At 43.0% G+C, this 19,760-nt stretch overlaps 2 protein-coding genes across 2 annotated transcripts in view; one reads left to right on the top strand and one right to left on the bottom strand.

Annotated features, from left to right (window-relative positions):
* LOC127231843 (leukotriene A-4 hydrolase-like) overlaps positions 1 to 19,760 on the bottom strand; it is an 820,404-nt gene that overhangs the window by 305,431 nt on the left and 495,213 nt on the right.
* Thsd4 (thrombospondin type 1 domain containing 4) overlaps positions 1 to 19,760 on the top strand; it is a 522,646-nt gene that overhangs the window by 119,739 nt on the left and 383,147 nt on the right. The window contains exon 6 of the mRNA XM_051197674.1: positions 12,870 to 12,972. Within this exon, the coding sequence (XP_051053631.1) occupies positions 12,870 to 12,972 (103 nt within the window). The remainder of the gene's footprint in view (positions 1 to 12,869; positions 12,973 to 19,760) is intronic.

The following is a 19,760-nucleotide window of genomic DNA, read 5'->3' as shown; positions in this document are numbered from 1 at the left end:
CTCTTGTTTGGAATAAACACTGTTCTATTAAAATGAAATAAATTCTTTGGTAAAGTAGAACACATTCTCCCATTGACAAGTACATTTTATGATTTTGAGTTCAAAGTAAATCATAAGGAGAAATGAAAGAATAGAGGATACTGGGAGTAAATGTGAACCATCATCTACTTAGCCCTTCTTTCATTTGATCTGTGCTTTTAAAATAATTAAGTGTATATATATATATATATATATATATATATATATATATATATATATAGAGAGAGAGAGAGAGAGAGAGAGAGAGTGCTTTATGTGGGGGAGTCCTTGAGGAGGCCAGAAGAGGGTGTCATATCCCTGGAGCTGGAGTTACAGGAGTCATTTGAAGTAGCTACTAGAATCTGAACTGGAAAAACAAGTGATCTTGGCCCATGAACCATCTCTCAATAAATATCAATTTATTATCCAATTACTGTTTGCAAAATAGGGAGCTTGGACCAGGCATGGTAACATATGTCTTTAATCTCAGCACTTGGGAGGCAGAGTCAGGCTCATCTCCATGAGTTGGAGACCTGCCTGGTCTACATAGTGAAGGCTCCATAGAAAGACCATGTCTCCAAAAACCAAACCAAAACAGAGAGAAGAACAAAAACAAACAAACAGAACAGAACTAGGAATGGTACAGAAAGACAGAAGTGGGCCAGTCACCTCTCTGGTCCCTTGGTCGCTTGACTTGCATTTTAAAAGTAGACACTCTGCTAGATCCATGCTGACAATAGCAGGCCCACTCTCATTAGGTAGAAGCCATGGCTTCCCTGGGAGCCAGAGTAAATACAATGAGGAGACTGAAGTGCAGAGAAAGATTCATCTGAGTTTATTCATGATGTTGCCTGATTTTCTGGGGTAGTATGTTGCCTAGGCCAGCTGTGAACACACTATATAGCAGGGGATGATCTTGGACTCTGCTGAGATTGTAGATGTACACCACCATACCCAGTGCTTTGAACATTTTTAAAGTAGGAAATTGGTAATTCTCCAATACAGAACAAAAATCTAATGCCCTGTACCTTACAGATTTCATTCCATAATTTTTTGTTGTGAGAATTTATATAGTGCATGCCACTGTCCAGGCTACACATCCTGCCTGCCTTTATGAGGAGATATCATCTCCCATGGCTCTTGATATTGCCTATTTTCTTTTTATAAGCTCGGGACTTCTTGGGACTTGCACCATGGCCCATGAATACTTAAAAACTTCCCCTTTTAAGGAGTCTTCAGGCCATCTCTGGGTATGATGACCCCCTGGAAGGTTCTTTGCTATTTAGTATAGACTCAAAGCTTCTTATGGTGAGACTATACAAAGAAAACCTGGAAAAGAGAAAGGTACATGGGACCAAGTCCAAAAACAGCCAGGCTCTGGGTGCTAAGAGTTTGGAATCTCAACACGGGTCCTTCATTGATGAAGCCTGTGAATTTTCTGCTATAGACTCACTTCTCTGTAATAAAACTATTGGGAGGATTTGGTCAGATAGCCATTCTCTATCTCTTTACAAAAGAAAGTAGATTGTTTATATGCATATTTATATGAATTCTGATGGCTATGTTTACCACTATATGTTGAAGAGAACAATCCCAAAGTCTGAGCTCCTAGACTTCAGCCCCTTTTCTAAGGCTTTTCTAAGGCTTTTCTAAGGAGAGCAGTCTCAACATCCTAGCATCCTAGTGCCAATGGTATCAAGTAGATAACTTACGGATGCCCATGAAGAGATGAAATGCATCCCTAAATTGTGTTGATCTTCCTACTCCAAGAGGAAAAGGCCAAGGACAATATTATAGAAAACATTATCTAAACCAACGGAAGATGCAGGTTAGTCCTTAGGTCCTCTCCAAAGATTAAAAAGAACAAATGCACTTTCAGTTCTCTTCTGGATAGTATCTGGGAGAAGAGAAACACAGGATATAATCAAGTACAAGCTGTAAACAGCAGTGTCTCAACTCCATCCTTAAACTTGCACTCAGTTTTGATGCCCCCCCCCCCATTTCTAAGGTTCTTACAACATGGTGCTCAATTTTGAGATGTATGGTAATAACTATGAGGAGGCCAGATTAGGGGCAAATATTATGCAACTATATATATCAGAACCCTGTCTCTTCTCTGTTCATGGCCCCTCCATCCACAGCACAATTGTCTAAAGCAGAGATTCTCAACCTTCCTAATGCTGTGACCCTTTAATACAGTAAAATTCCTCATGTTGTGGTGAACCCCCCCCCCACCATCAAGTTATTTTGTTGCTACTTCATAACTGTACTTTTGCTACTGTTATGAACTTTAATGTAGAGGTTTGTTGGGGGACATGGCCCATGGGTTGAGAACTGCTGGTCTAAAGAGCTTCAGGGGAAGTCCTGCTTGCATGTACTTGTTTGGCATTGTATGTGTTGCTAGAATACTTGCCAAGCAGGGGAGAATCCTGGGAGCACAGAGTGGGGGCCCCAAGTTGGGGAAGACTCTACTAAATAGGGGATGGTTAATCTAGGTTTATAAAGATGACCAGCAAAGACAAAAAAAGAGCATGTGGGAACATAGAAAGGCTTAGCCAGGGGCAGAAAGAGGTAGGCAGGATTGTGTCAGGATCTCAGGTGCTTACCAGGCTGTGGGTGAGCACCGTCTTTTCCCTGCCCCTTCCTCCTTCCTGCTATGAATAATCAGAAACCTTTAACTGGAATGGATCTTTTAACAGATCAAAATCCAGCAACCTGATGTGACCTTTGCTTGACTTTTTAGATGCATGTGAAACATTTTATGTAGAGTGAAAGTCAGAAAGCAGCTTAAAGTGCTGTGCATGCTTAGAAGAATTGGGTAGCAGGATCTGAGTCCAAGTCCAGTTCAAGCTTCTCACTAAAGATGCCTGGAGTTCCTGTGGGGTTTTTATTGTTGTTGTTTGTTTATTTTTACTTGTTTGTTTTCCTTTAAAGAAAGCAACTACCTGTCTTGTTTAATTGGAGATTAAAATTAATTACAAGGCTGTATGGGATAGTACCCATGGGTGGCCACTAACTTGGGTGTTGAGACGAGTATCCTTGGCTTGGAGAGCCACTTAACTATCTGGAGTCCCCCGTAAGGTGCAGAGCATAATAACCTCCACCCCTTAAGCTTATGTGAGGTTCCCATATGGTCATGTATGGAAATGTCAAACGCAGCTGCAGGCATTTGACCACTGAACCATACCCCCAGCCCATCTGTATGTGGACAGGTTGAAATCTCCAAATGGTGATCATTACTGGACCTGGATGGAGCCAGCGAGGAGGTGGAATAGCGGAGGAATGAGTGCTGGTGCAGGGGCTTTTGGCAACTCTGCTTTCTACTCAGGGGTCTTGGAATCTCTATGGTAATTTTGCGTTTATATACATACTTATATAATGTATATATATGTATATATGTATATATATGTCTATATACACATGCACAAAAGTTATACATATGAGTTGTGCATACATATGTACTATTTACAGTTAACATTTTCCATGCTTATAAAAATATTGTATAGGATCAATGAAATGATTCAACAGGTAAAGGCACTTAACACAGATTGTGATGATCTGGGTTCAAGACCCAGGAGCTGTGTAGTAGAAAAGAAGAATTGACACCCTCAAGGTGTCCTCTAACCTCCACATGTTTATTCTGGCCCATGCATGTGTGCACTTGTGCACACATACACACCAGGGTGGTGGTGGGGAGATGCTTGTATACACAAGTACACACACACACACACACACTAAATAAAATGCAATGGTGTTTTTTAAAGTGGTTCAATAAGCAATGAATGTAACCACTTTAAAATAAAGTTGAACAAATAACAGCATTGTAATGTTAGAGATAGGTTTATCTGGCTCAGAAGATGTAACAGTTAGTGCTTAAAAGATGTAGTTCCTAGGCCAGGGAAATCTTAGTCTGTAAAGTGCTTAAGGACGGTGATCCCCAGAGAGAGCTCAGATAAAAAAAAAAAAAAAAAAAAAAAAAAAAAAAGCTTGTCTTGGAGATGTGCACATGTAACCCCAATCTTGGGAGGCGAATTCCTGGAGTAGGGTGGTCAGCTAGGTAGTCCTAATCAGTGAGCCACACCAGAATGAGACCCTGTGCCAAAAAAAAAAAAAAACAAACAAACAAACAAAAAAAAAAAAAAACAGGATAGCACCTGAGAAACAATACCTGAGGTGGTATTGTCTGGCTCCTACATAAATGTGCCTACAAGCATGCACACACCAGCACACATAACACACACTTTCACACACACACACATACCACACACGGTTCCTGTGCCTGTCTGTTTCATTCTATATCATTTTCTATATCATTTTCTAAACTTTCCCCATCACCCTTTGACTGAAATGATCCCTTTCCTCCCATTTCCTCCCACTCCATTGATTCTGCCAGCCACATGTTTTTTTTTTGTTGTTGTTGTTGTTTTGTTTTGTTTTTGTTTTTGTTTTTTTTACTTTCAGTCATAGTTTTAGCTACATCCAGTATGTTGATTTATTTTAAAAAAAGAAAAATCTATCACCATTAAAAGGATGCGGGGATGCGGACTCCTTTTTTTTTTTTTTTTTTGTTCTTGTTTTGTTTTGTTTTCATTAGACATTGAATGTCCTATTGGCAAACACCTTTATCGCACCCCCAGTCAAGAGTCTTTATCTTTCTTGAGTTGGCCTATGCAATCCCGAAAGAAACTGTGTCAGTCTTCTCAGTACCCTCGTAGCCACAACACCTAGCACAGGGACTGTTTGCTTTGGAGTGGAATTTCAAACTCTACCAGGCAGGCATCAGAAGCTGAGAAGCCACCCTTGTTAACGGAAGTGTAAGTTCCTTAGGACGGTATGCTTTCTCAACTAGTCAGTAAAAACTTTTTTTTTAAAGTATTCTTATAGGTATAGACACAGATAATTTAAGGAATCGGAAGTACGTGAATGACCTGAGACAGGGCCTGTTTGTATGTTTGTGTGTGCAGAGAACTTAACAATAGAGGACTCTGACTGGGGATGTGGCCTAGTTGGAAGAGTGCTCGCCTGTCATACATGAGGCTGTGAGTTTGATACAAGGACCTCATAAAGTGGATATAATTTTGCCTGTCATCTCAGCACTAGGGGGTAGCGGTAGGAAGAACAGAAGTCCAAGGCCATCCTTGGCCACATGATGAGTTCAAAGCCAGCCTGGGATACATGAGACCTTGTCTTTAAAAAAAGAAAACATTCTTCTGGGTGAGCGGATGGATTTGGTTACATTGACATGCTTTGGGGCTTTGACCTATGCCCTGGAATGAGAAGGAAACTTCTTCTGGGGGAGCATTATGAGCTTCTTCTTTTGGATGAAAAATGATGCTCTTGGGGATTAAGAAAAATTCAGATTATAAATGAAATGCAATGCCTTGACTTCAGATACACCATTTCACTGATTATGGGAGTGGTGTGAGGTGGTAGGGGACCTTCTGAAAGGCAGAGGTAGAGCTGGTCCTGTGTGGCTTGAGAAAAGAGATGGTGAACACCAACAGTGGTAATTGGGAGGGCATTTTGGCCTGTGGATCCTTGTTCTTCAGATGGAGGTTGAATCTCATTTTCCAGCTATAAAAGAGTGAGTAGGAGAATGTTTGCCAAGAGTGCCAGTCTTCCAGTTGCTTGCTCATGGGTTTGGAAATGTGGGGTTTGTCTTTGGTGTGCTCCTCTAAGCTCCCATTTACCAAACAGTGCCATGAGCTGGCAGCTTCGGTGCACACTGAGTTAAGCCTCACCCAAATCTCTGGAGATCAGGTGAAGGCAGGGATGGATGCAAAGTTTGCCATGCCTTGTGATAATTTAGCCAATAAGAAGGTGTGTGTGTGTGTGTGTGTGTCTATATGTGTAAACATGTGCATGCAGGCATGTGCTTACATGAGTGATCATGTGTGTAGAGGTCAACTTCCCATGTCTTTCTTCAGACCTTTTCCTCCACCTCTTTTTTTTTTTTTTTTTTTTTTTTTTTGAGACAGGTTCTTTCAATATCTGTTCAGCCTGTGAGCCTCATGGATGTTCTTTAGTCCCTTTGCCCCATGTCTTTGTCCTTTTAGTCCAGGGGTTTACAGGAATGTGTATTACTTTGGCTTTTCATAGTGGTTGGGGGGGGGGAGGTCCTGGAGGATCTGAACTCGGGCCCTCATGCTTCCGTGGAAAGCACTTTTCTGACTGAGCCATATCCCCAGTTCCCTAAGTCAGGTTTTTACCTGAGCTACACAGCATTTGCTAGCTTTTGGGGTTACCATCTGTGTTTCAGGTAGGTCTGGCTACCTGTCCTCAATAAGCTAATTAAAAGAACCAAGTTGAAAGTGGAGAATAGAAAAGTGTTTTTATTCAATGCAACCACATTGGGAAGAAAGAGATCCAGTGGAACCCCCAAGTCACTTTTCCTCTTGGGGTCCTGAAGTGAGAACAAAGTTTAAATAGAGGGCCAAGGATGTACATTGCATGTCTAAGCAGTCCCACCAAGGTGTGGTCCTGCCCACCAATGACCCATCACTATCTTAGCTGCAATTTTATCCTGTAGGGTGGTCTGTTAGAGCCTAGTGAAGTGTTTTTCCTAGAGGCATGTCCTCTGATGGGTGCCTTTTCCTCCTCCAAGCATCACATCCCAGGGATGGTGTGTCTGGTTTCTTTGGTGTCCTCTGCTTCAACAGTCCAGTAGTCAGATTGAGAGGTGTAAGTGTCTCTGAGGAATGTCTTCATTTCTACCAGCCTCTTTCTCATGAAGGCACAGGAACATTTCTAGATTTCTTTTTTACTTTCCTTCAGGGGAGAAGTTAAGTGTACCCTCTGTTGCCATGGTAGCTGAGCTTTTGATTGAATCTAGAATAACTTCAAGGATTAAAAAAAAAAAAGTACATATCTTACCCAGGCAGATTCAATGTCAAATTTCTTGACACCATCTTCACTGGGCACAGTGCTCCTCCTCAGGAGAGCAAAGTAATTTAATTACCAAAAGGTGAGTGTTGGATCATTGATGGTGGCTTGTTGAGCAGTGAAATTAGGCACTCAAAGTTGTCAACTCCGATTAACCAGTGTCACTAGAAATGTAGCCAGAAGTTCCATAATTCTCTGTGAGTCATTGCATCCCCGGGCACTTGTGAGACAGGGTTTTGGAGAGGGCATGCACTGCTTTATAAGGATTCAGTTGCATCTTCATTTTTCTTCCAGTAAAGGTCCAGTGGAAACATCCCTCCCTCTCTGGGGCGGACAGGGGCACTTGAGGGGAGGCTGTCTCCCCAAGGGCATTCCTTGGCTGTAGTGCTCCAGCCTTTGCTGGTTCCATCCTGAATAACCCTGTTCTCTTTCTACATGGCTTCCTCCTCCACTACCACCCCCCCACACCAGTTTTCTGGTTGAAGACTCTAAGAAACTATGCCCCACGGGCAAGACTCAGTTCTCTGTAGAAAACCTGCCCAAGGCTGGTTTACAGTTTAACACACACACACACACACACACACACACACACACACACACACACACAGAGAGAGAGAGGGGGGGGGGACTGACAAGGTAAAGGCTGACTCAGCCTATGACATCAGTAAACAGTAAAAATCTAACAAATCTATCTGTAACCTGGAAATTTTAACTTCACAGAGTGCTAAAATGAAGAGATTATATGCTGATAATAAGAGACAAGTACAAGCAGATGTAATCTCCAAAAGAGACATAAAACAGGATTTCCCTGGGCTGCTTGGTGTCATCCTCACTCCTTAGGGCTGCAGCTGCATCACCAAGCTTCCGAGACTGGGGCTGACCTAGGCTTCCAGAGCTGTCCCAGTGGTAGTCAGTGAGGGCATTAGGTGCTTGAGTCTCCCTCCCTCCCTCCCTCCCTCCCTCCCTCCCTCTCTCTCTCTCTCCTTGGATTGAGCTCAGTGTTTTAAATAACATTTGTATTTATCCATCAAGAGTTCCCACAATGATCATCATTCCCTTCCCCTGGATCCCCTTCCATCTCCCTACCCACCCACCTCCCGCCTCTCAAACCAGTGAACCAGTGAGTCTGGTTTGTGTTGGCTGACTTCTGCTGAGCAGGGGGTCTGCCCTTGGAGTGTGGTTGGTATACCAGATGTCACTTCCTCAAAGAAACTGACTTTCCCTCCCCCAGTACCAATCAAATGTGAAATAACTCCTTGGCTGGGTGTGGAGTTGCCTGTCCACTTCCTTTCTCCATGCTGTCATGTTTGAACTTGTGTGTGTTGTCATGGTCACTGTGAATTCATATGTGCTTCAGCCCTTTATGTTTGGAAAATGGTATTTCCTTGAAGCTGTTCCACTCTGGCTTTTAAAATCTCCTCCACTTTCTTCTTCAGAGATTCCAGAGTCTTGAAGGGAGGAATGTGATGTAGACATCCCATTTAGGGCTATGAATTCTGTCTCTGTGCTTGCAGAGTGAGCACATTGCCAACTGAGCTATCGCCACAACCCCAAGAAGCAGTATGACACATCTTGTAGTGGCTCTTCCTCTCCAAGACAGTGCTGAGGACTGCTACAGGTCATTTGTCCTTCCTTCCTTCCTCCCTCCCTCCCTTTCTCCCTTCCTTCCTTTCCTTTTATTGGAAAAAATTTTTTTTCTCACATAATATGTCCTGATTATGTTTTCTCTTTCCTCTTCTCCTCCCAGTTCCTCCCCACCTCCCTTCCCATCTGGATTCAGTCCCTTTCTGTCTCTCATTGGAAAACCAATAGGCTTCTAAGGGACAATAATAAAATAAATATGGGTATATTCCCAAGAGTGGTATAAGCTGGAACTTGAGGTAGATCAATTCCCATCATCCTGAGGGACTGCCACACTGACCTCCATAATAGCTGTACACATTTGCAGTTTCCTCAGTGACACGCCTCCTCCAAAGACCATACTTCTAACCCTTTCCAAACAATTCACCTACTGGAGAACAAGTGTTCATAAACGAGCCTGCAGGGCCATTCTCATTCAAAGTGCCATTCTGTTCATAGAGGCATAAAGCAGACTATCTCTGTGGTCTTCAGTTTTGACATGTGCTACCAGGTTAATGAAGGGTGGCTTCTAGCCAGAGCCTCACCTCGGAGCAGCTCAGCATCATGCAGGTGTGGTTATGCAAGAAACAGACATTTGGTCATTTGGTATGGTCTGTTTCTGTGGAGAAAACCTGCAGGACAATGGCTGGTCTGGCTGTGGTCAGTCTCTGGGCCCTGCCTCTGTGTCCTGTGGGAGCTTGGGCAAGGTATACCAGTTCTCTGGCCTCAGTCCTCACACCTATAGGTTAAAGAGCTTTATTTTAACTCTCTGCAGACCCACACTTCTGGGTTAATTGATCTAGAGAGAGACTGGGGTGGGTGTGGCTCTTTATTGCTGCTGTACAGCCTGGGCCTGGGACTGGTACAACATCACCAGGGAAGCGCTCTTAGTATTGAACCCTCTTCCCACCTGCAACTGATATAGGGCCTAAGACGCTCTTTTTAATTTATCAAATGATATTTCTGTTTGTTGACTTTGTATATTTGAATGCCTGCCAGAAAATTTATATAGAGGTTAGAGGATAGCTTACAGGAGTTAGTCCTTAATAAATTTTCTGTATTTCAATAATAGGTTTCTCTGTGGACACAGTAAGCCATATCAGACCAAACTGAAAAAGTAAAAGAACAGGTTTATTTGAGCAGAGCAACTCCCAGGTGAGTTCTCCAGCCCCAGAGATCGGGCCAGAGAAGTCACACATCTAAACTGAAGCAGGGAGCTTATATACCCTGTAGGTGAGGGGTGATGGTGTGTCCACCATACTAAGCACTTGAGGTGAGGTCTTGGGCTTCTGGCAGCTTTAGGGGAGGAGCTGCCATAGCCACCAAGAATATGGAACCGAGCTTTTTTGGTGCCTTTTCTTTCTTTGAGGTTCTCTGAGAGGGTGGGGTTTGGAGAGAGAGAAATGGAGCAAGGAATGAGCAGAAAGCTCCAGCTGAACGCTTTTCTCCTTCTGCATACGGGTCCCAGGGGTTAAGGGTTTTTGCCCACTGAGCCATCTCACCAGCCCAAGAAGCTCTCTCTCTCTCTCCCTCCCTCCCTCCCTCCCTCCCTCTCTCTGTCTCTCACTCTCTCTCTCTCTCTCTCTCTCTCTCTCTCTCTCTCTCTGTGTGTGTGTGTTTAACAAGTCCTAGTGTTTTTTTTTTTGTTTGTTTGTTTGTTTTGTTATTTTGGGGTTTTTTTTCCCCCAGACAAATGTGGGGACTGATGCAGAGACAGTGACTTTTCCAAGTCACTTAACTGATCACTTGCTAAGTGTACTTGACTCTGGAAAGGGAACATGAAAAGCATCCTCTTCTGAGTATGCTGGCTCAGGCCTGCAATTCCAGCACTTGGGAGAGGAAAGCAAGAGAGCTAGGAGTTTTAGAACAGCCTCGGCTACAGTGTCTACCATGAAGTTACGGGCTATGTGAGACTTTGTCTCAAAAATGAAACTAATCTTTTCCCGGGGATGGCTGCTATTGTTGGGAACACGTGCATGTTCATAATCAGGGGGGCCAGTGGGTAGGCTTCCAGAGCTCTAGGAGATGGCCACCGGGACTTAACAGTCCCTGATGGATTGTAAGAGCTCAGCTGACCCAGTCTCTCCCCTCACTGATCCCTTCACATTCTGCCTAAAATGTGGTCTTGTTGAATATGGTTTTCATCAGATCAAGGTTCTGGCTACCCTGAGATCAGGACCATCAGCTTCTCTCCACCATCGCCTAGGAGGGGATGGCTTCCTCCTGCTGAGTCTCATTCTTCTCTCTGTTCTTTCATCTTCCAGAAGATCTTATGCTTCTGAAGACATACAGCAGAATTCTTTATAAACCTAGAGGACTTTGAGCTGTTAGTTTATTCCTGAAATTTATGGTACAGTGCTCTGTAATGTTTAAGAGGCCAGGGGCTCCTTTCCCTTCCCCTTCACACACACACACACACACACAAATATACACATATACACATGTATACACACACACATACATTTACATGTATACAGAGATACACACCCCACATACACACATGTACACACCATTTAAACAGGGTGTAGCTGGGTTTTGAAATGACAGGTCATACTTTACCAACAAAGTGAGTTAGTGGTTCTGATCTTTTACATCTGTTCAATCTCACACACTGATGTGTTCGCCATTTGCAGTCTAGATAGAAATACGCCACATGGAACTGCCTGTTTTCTTTGGGTATCACAGTCTCATGGATACACGTGATAAGATCCAGAATCATAGACCTCATCCTAGAGTTGTGGGTTAGAAATCACTCGGGAAGGTCTCCAGGCAACAAGATCTCTGAGTGATTTTCCTGCATGTTGGGGGTTGGGAGCTTCTGGGTTGGAGAGGAGACAGAATTCAGACAGGAAAGGATGGAGAAAACAAGGAAGAGAACACTTGATGGCACCACCCTGTCTGGATTGAAACCTAGGTTCCTCCCAAGCTCCATGTCACCTCTGTGCCTCAGCTGGCCCATCCATGAAAAAAAAATCTATCTTTGAAACTACGACATTTACCTTGTTGGTGACTGTGAGGATTGAATGAGTGACATGTGAAATACATTTGAAGAATGCCTGGGCAAGGGCTCTGGATGTGTTAGCTGTGGACATTGTTCCATGCCAGGTGAAGGACATGAACAAGGAGGGACTTTGCGAGAGAGGGAAATACACTTAGTGGTCCAAAGCTGAAGGCTCTGCAAATGGTTTGCAAGAAATTAACCTGGGAGGATTTTGTTTTGTTCAAAGAAAAGAAACATTCACATTCTCACAATGGTTCTAGGCTGCAGTGAAGCCTGGAGATCTGCATTAGATTTTTCTCATGTGTGATTGTGTGTGTGTACATGTGCAGGTGTGCATGTAGGTGTGTGCATGTACATGGATGCCAGAGACCGATGTCTAATGTCCTTCTCTATTCGCCTCAGCCATGTCTTTTTATTATTTGTACTTTTGATAATTTAACTGCAACATCTCTCCCTTCCCTTCCTTCCCTCCAAACTCTTCCATACCCTCCTCCCCATTCTCCTCCAAAATATAACCTCTTTTCTTCGCAAATTGTTATTACATGCATATATTATTTGTATATATTCCTAAATATAACCTATGAAGTCCATATAATATTACTTGTATGTATATTTTAGGTCTGACCATTTGATGCTGGGCAACCAATTGATGTGCTCCCTGGGGAGGACCATGTCTCCCACTCCCAGCTTTCCTTGGTTACCTGTAGTCCTTTGTGTAGGGTTGAGGCCTCATGGGCTTTTCCCTGTCCAGTGTGGCTTGTCCATTGGTGTCATCCTTGTTCAGCATGTTGGTGAGACTTCACAGATATAGGTTCTGATATGACTAGGATCCAGTCTCCCAGGGTATCTCTGACCTCTTACAGTCTTTCTGCCACCTCCTCTGCCATGTTCCCATCGCCTCCCACTGAACCTGGACCTTGCCAATTTGGCCTGACTGGCTGGTCAGTTATGCCCAGGGAGCCTCTGTTTTCTGCCTTTCTGGTGCTGGGTTTCTGAGTATGTGCCGCTGTTAGAAGTTTCTGGAAGTTTCTTCTTTTTAAACATGCCTTCTAAAGCATCCCAAATTCAGATCCTCAGGCTTGCTCTTTACCACTGAGCCGTCTCCCAGCCACTAAATCATTTATTATTTTTTATTTGCTTATGTGTTTATTCATGTAGTACTAGGGTATACAGGACTAGGGTACTACAGACTAACCTAGCAACTGCCTCACTCTAAAATTTAATAAAGACCAGCAAATTTTCAGGAACTCTGGTTTCATTAGAGGAGGTCTGGTATTCAAAGTTGAAAGGTTTCCTAAGATTTTAAAAGCACAGATATTAACTGCATATTTTATATCTGCTTTATTAGGCATGCCCAGAAAGTGGTAGAAGTATCCGGGAGGTACAGTGCGCATCCTACAACAACAAGCCATTCATGGGGCGGTTTTATGAATGGGAACCATTTGCAGAAGGTAAGGCAGCTGGGTCTGTTCCACTGACTCAGCTGTGTCAGTAGAAATTTTTATTATTATTATTATTATTATTATTATTATTATTATGTCATCATCATTTTATCTATTGTTCCAATTATGTCATTTTCTGGTTGGTCCTGGATATGTTCAGGTGGTCCTAGCTAGAGAAAATGTGACCCTTAGAGCAGAGTGGACTGCAGAGGTCTTCACCAATTGTTGCATAGTCCAGAACACACTTGGACTGTCCTTGACTATGAGGTGTGGCTGAAAGCAAGCAACATCAGAGAATGGCAGGAGAAGTGGGCCAGCGCATGGTTTGGGGAATGAATTGGTAGATAAAGCATGAGCAAGCTTAGAGCCAAGATTTATTTTTATTTTTATTTTTTTAAGATCTATTTTTATTTTATGTGCATTGGTGTCTTGCCTACATATGTGTCTGTGTCAAATCCCCTGTAACTAGAGTTATAGATAGTTGTGAGATAGCATATGGGTTGTGGGAAATGAACCCAGGTCCTCTGGAAGAGCTGCCAGTGCTCTTAACCGCTGAGCCATCTCTCCAGCCCTGTATTTTGTCTTTTCACCTTGATACCTGTTAGAAGGGCTGGTATGTACGCTTAAGAAAGCATGCAGATTGATAATTATTCCCACATGAGGAGACCTCTCACATCTCTTCCAAACACAGAGATAAGCCAAGGTGATGGTCAGAAGTGGGCAGAGCTTCTCAATACTGTTCTGCATACTGGAGTCAATTTAAAATTCACATAATAGCATGGAGTGTGAACTAAGCTATGTTTAGTTCTGAGATGTTTCCTATAAGGTAGTCTTGGCAGCGGTCCAGGACAGCTTATGGGGATTCTATACTGGCAGCTCATTGGCTGGAGGAGGAGTCCTACTACCTTGAAGATCTTTGCCTGGGTGTCAGTTCTTGGTCTCAGCCCAAGTTGCTGGGGTGCCCCCAAAACAAGAGTCTAAAACACTGCAATCATATCCAGGACCTTGAAAAATGCCATGGGAAGGCTTGGTACTAAGATGTGCTCATGTTTGTGGGAAATCTACTCCCTCAGGGCCAAACCAGTATCACCTAAGGAGATATTAAGGTGCCTTTCCTGTCCCTTGGTACCAGGCAAAAAGAGATGGAAAGCCAACTGCTCTGAGGATGAATACAGAATCCTTACTGTCTACATGTTTCCAGAGGAGAGTGTGTGAGTTGTTAGGTGTTCAGATTGTCCTGTGACCTCAAGGTTGTTAAGAACAAATGACTATAATTGAGATATGGTATCCAGTCAAGAAAGGTGTGTGGATGAAACATAATGCCAGTAGAATGCAAATATGAGAGAGAATATGAGGTCCTGGGGCAGCAAAGAAGGGAGGGTCCAAGGTCCTGGGAAAGCAAAGGAAGGAAGGTTCAAGTTTGGGGGAGCAAGGGAAGGGGGGCCCAGGGTCCTGGGGGAATCAGGGAGGGAAGAGTCCAAGATCCTAGGGGAGTGAGGGAAGGAGACTTAAAGGGAAATTTGAACCTCTGGATGGAAGTTGGTTCTGATCTTTTCCTTTCTTCAATGCTATGTTGAGTTCCAATATGGATCCTGAATAAGGAGGGCACTGGTGGGAAACATGGTGAAGTAGCAGCATGTGCCTAGTTCAGATGGTAGCACTATGCCAGTGTCTTAGTTTAATATAAGCCTTCCATGGTTTTATAAATAGGAACAAGTTGGGTGGGGGTAGAGAAGACTACTTTGTGCTACTTTTGAAACTGCTTTGTCAATCTAAACTGGTTTCAGATAACAAACTTTTTTCATAAAAGGATTGTGCTTTCATTTAGCTTTGTCTTATGATATCTCTGTGTGATTTTCTGTGAAGTCTTTGTATGGGTAAGGAAGAGTACACAAGACTAAATTATGTAACCCCACCCCCATCCCCTTATGTATCAATCCTAAAATCTCAGTATGCAACTTTTATTTGCAAATAGGGTTGGGCTGTTGCAGATATAATTACCTAGGCTAAGGGGGTGGGAAAAGATGGCTCAGCAGTTAAGAGCACTTGATGCTTTTCCAGAGGACTGGAGTTTGGTTCCCAGCACCTAAGCTGGGCAGCTCACAACCACCTACCACCTGTACCTCCTGTTTTCAGGGGTTCTAATGTGTTATTCTTTATTCTGAGGGCATCTGCATTTACATGTCCACATCCCCACACACAGATGTAGACATCTGCACATAACTAAAAGTATACTAAATCTTTTAAAATAATTGCCTAGATTAAGTCTATGCTGGCACTGGTGGGCTTATGATCTTTAGTGGATGGGGTTCTCATCAGAAGAGAAAGTTCACAGACATATAAAGGATACCAAGTTATGATAAAGGCAGAAATGTGCCTGCAAGCCAAATGACAATGGGACATGTAACCAAAGAGAACCATCTGATCGACCCAGGCCCACACAAGACAATGTTCTCAGCCTGAGCCACGGGGGAGCCTTCTAGAAATGTTAGAGCTTTGGTCCTACTCCTAAACACTGTGATTTAATTGGTCTTGGATTTAACCTGGGCATCTAGAGTTATTATTATTATTATTATTTAAAGATCCCCTGTGATTCGAACTGAATTGAGAATGTTTGGTTGTTTTTGTTTTTGTTTTGTTTTGTTTTTTGAGCAGTGTCCTTGCATTGTTGCTAGGCTATGTATACCAGCTATTTCATGTTATTCACTGGGAAGAAAGATGCATTCTTCCCAGAAGAGCAGAACAGCCTACTCAGTGCTAGGTGCGTGCCACTGTCCCTCTGGAACTGAAGCTGGACTGGATCTTTTTTGCTGGGACAAAGTGGTTAAGAGCTAAATGTTTGTCCTGACTCTATAGCCAGGCAGACCTGGTTGAATATGAATAGCTCTATGTAGACCGCAAAGAAGTCACAATGCCAGTATGTCCATGTGTTGCAATTATTCCTGTGGAAGCTCATTCTCACCCAATTTAAGAATGATTCTATCTTTCTTGCTTTCATCTCCTCCTCCTTTGTTCTGGGCCTCAATCAAAAACCTGGAGAAACTAGTGTAATACTCAGAGGTAGCCATGAAAGTGCTTACCATGCAAGCATGATGACCTGAGTTCACTTCTCCGAACCCATGTTAAAAGCCAAGCACAGTGTATATTTGAAATTCCACTGTTTGGAGAAGAAGACAGACTCTAGGGCTTACTGGCCAGCAGTGCTCATAAGAGGTCCTGTCTCAAAGAACCAGGTGGGTGGCCCCCGCAGTTGACTCTGGTATCCATTTGCACAGCCACATGTGTGTCTCAACCCATGGAACACACACACACTCACACATACTCACAGAGAGAGAGAGAGAGAGAGAGAGAGAGAGAATAGTATGCTTCTCCTTACTGCAAGACACATCCAAAAGAGTCCAGGATTTAGCAGCTATCTCCTACATCATTACATTGTGTTACTAGAAAATTCAGCTATCTTTTATAATATTTATAAAAATGGTGTTGTTTCTCACAGACCCACAAGGAGACAAATGGTTACAGGAGTTGCATTTACTTTGGCTTTGTTTAAATAATTCTTTTTCAGTTTTTTTTTCCTGCTAAGACTCTCCTCTTAACTTTATTCTTCTTCCTTTCAAATGACTCCCAGGCTGAGCAGTGGGAGGAAGGCAACGCTGGTGTTTCTGTGTTGTGTTCAGGCTTGACGGCTGGCTTTTGCATTGGGCTCTGGGCTGTGTTTGTATGTCTTCTGCTATTCACTTGTGCCTGCTTAGGAACACAGCTGCACTCATTCAGCCCAATGCCACATAGAATAGTAAAAGCAGAGAACAGGCTCTGATAAACACATTAATTTCACCAGATGGTTCTTCTTGGGCCTTTAATCGCATTTCCTGGATATGATGACCTCGCCTCAGATAATGCCTCTAGGAATTTTTCTCACAGCCCTGTCACAGGGTAAAAGGAAAATCAGCTTGCCCCGTGTCTTCTTTGGAGCTGTCATCTCAGCTCTTTTATTCTCATCTTTGGCTTAGATAGTTCATTATGTGGTCACCATACCTAGAATGGAACAGTTTAACAAGAAGACTTGAATATTGGGGCAAATTATATTTGCCCCATCTCTTGTTATATATGATGGATATATCTCAGGTCCCCTGTAGGTGCTAAGACATTGGATAATATCAGGTCATCATGCTACTCAGAATGGTGTGCAAGTTAAAATTCAAGAATTGCTTACTTCTAAAATTTCCCATTTAATAATCTTTCAGTTACTATTGACCCCAGAAATTGAAACTGGAAAGTGAAACCATATATATAAGGAGACACCATTGTGCCTATTTTCATTCAAGAACACTGGGGCTGCTAACATTCTGGTGTCATATTTTGTTAGGTTGTTGTAGTATAGACAGCATATACCACCTTCCCTTGTTTGCTTATTCATTCCGTGGTGCTTGGAATGGAACCCAGGCCCTCATGGGTGCTAAGCACCTTACCACTGAACTATATGCCCAGCCCAGATAGCAGTGTTAATTCATTGCCTTAAGTATACTGAGAGATGAACTCAAGAGAGTCGACTTCTGAAAGTCTGAGGTGAGGCTGAGTCAGGAATGGGAGTTTGTCCACTGACAACATGAACAAAGCAATTACATTTGATCAGGAGTGGCTAGCATATGCTGCAGTAACATCCCCGGTCCTAATGACTTAACAGAAAATTCCTCTTGCTCAGACTACATATAATGCAATATGTGTCCTACTCATTTGGAGTCCCTAGCTGGAAGAAAAAAAAGTGCATCTCAATTCAGACTTCTGAGATAGGACAAGGAGACATATGATTCCTGCACCGACTTTGTGTGTGTGTGTGGGGGGGGTTCCAGACAGGGTTTCATAGTGTAGCCTTGGCTATCCTGAAACTCACTAGGTAGACCAGGTTGTCGCTGAATTCACAGAGATCCACCTGCCTCTGCCTCCTGAGTGCTGGGGTTAAAGGTGTGTGCTGCTGCCACCATTCAGCTTCCTGCACAGATTTTTTTAAAGCTTCCAACAATAGTGGTCCTCACTGTTTGTGCTCACGTCCCATTAGCCAAAACAAGTAACATGCCAGCCTTCACTTCAAAGGGAGCAGGTTGCCATCATCTTACTGTATTGAGAAAGGGCAAAAATAGACTCTTAGTGACCAGATGTAGGGACCAAGACAGGCACAAAGCTCCATTGAATTGCTTTCTTTTAAGTCCCAGTGACTTTTGTCAGGCTACTTGCAGGAATAGAAGGTTTTATCCCAGGGAATACTACTGGTAGCATTTCTCTATAAAACCATAGCATGCCAAGGGGCAACCTTCAAGATCTTCCCATTGATTAGGTCTCTGTGGTAGCAGATGTTTATGATATCTACCATCAGAACGTTGGTGCCAGGTTCCTAGGGGTGCTCATTCCCTTGCTAGCCATGTTGTTGACAAAAAATAAATCAAACAAGCAAAAAATGAGAAAAAAACCCCACCACTAACAACAGCAAAATCTACATGCAATGCTATCAAAACCATGAACCATGATGAGGGAGGCATAGAGTAAGTGTAATGAGTTGACATGAGGTGTTCTTTAGTCCTTAATCCTTGGGATTTATGAACTTTCAGAAATAGCAGGGAAGCCTTAGGGCAATGGGAGGCAGTTCCTATTCCCCAGTGAGGAATCTAAAATGGCCCTACAAGATCCATTCTCCAAGCTCTTTCATATATGCTGGGGAGAATACCTAGCAAGACTGGGCCATGCATATGCTTTAGAGATGGGTGTCATGGAGAACAAAGTAAAGTGCACAGGGCAACCTCTCTAAGAAGATGGAAGGATAGTTTTGGTTTCTTACATGTTCGTTTTGAGTTAGTGTTGACCTCAGCTAAAAAGATGCCCAAGAGAAGCTGAAGGTGTGAGACTCTAACTTAGAGAGATTGCTGAGGTCTGAAGATTCATATATTGAGTCAATCACCTCCAAAGATGATTGGATAAGACCTTCAAGAGAATTTAGAATCATAAGGTAGATCACATAGGGATCAAAAATTAAGCTTTGTATCACAGCAAGGATGCAGAAGTAAGAGACTTGGGATTGAGGCAGTATCTTTGTTGGTAAAGAGCTTGCAAAGCATCTATGATGCTATGGTGGTTTGAAAGAAAATGACCCCCAAAAGGAGTGGCACCATTAGGAGGTGAGGCCTTGTTGGACTAGATGTTGCTTTGTTGGAGGAAGTGTGTCACTGTAGGGGTCAGGTTTTGAGGTCTTCCATGCTCAAGCTACACCTAGTATAGGACACAATTCATATCCTGTTGTCTGACAATCAAGATGTAGAACTCTGTGCTCCTTCTCCAGCACCATGTCTGCCTGCATGCTGCTATGCTTTTCACCATGATGGTAATGGACTAAACCTCTGAAACTGTAAGCTGTCCCCAATTCAATGTTTTCCTTTATAAGAATTGCTATGGTTGCTAGGTGGTGGTGGTGGTGCATGTCTTTAATCTCAGCACTCAGGTGGCAGAGGCAGGCAGATCTCTGTGAGTTCAAGAGTAGCCTGACCTACAAAGAGAATTCAAGACAGCCAAGGCTATACAGAGAGACCCTGTCTTAAACAAACAACAAGAAAAGAATTGCCTTGGTCATAGTGTTTCTTCACAATAATAGAAATCTTAACTATGACAGAACCCTGGATCTGGTCCCCAGCATCTCATAAACTATGCATGCTAATTCATGCCTATAATCATAGCAATTGGGCAATAGAGGCAAGAGTAGCAGAAATTCTGTGTCAGCCTTGGTCATCTACAAAAATGAAAAGCTAATAGTA

This window comes from Phodopus roborovskii, unplaced genomic scaffold (genome assembly GCF_943737965.1).
Source record: "Phodopus roborovskii unplaced genomic scaffold, PHOROB, whole genome shotgun sequence".
In the NCBI taxonomy this organism is placed as follows: Eukaryota; Metazoa; Chordata; class Mammalia; order Rodentia; family Cricetidae; genus Phodopus; species Phodopus roborovskii.
Note: the sequence above shows the minus strand (reverse complement) of the source record. Positions and strands in the feature narration are given on the sequence as shown.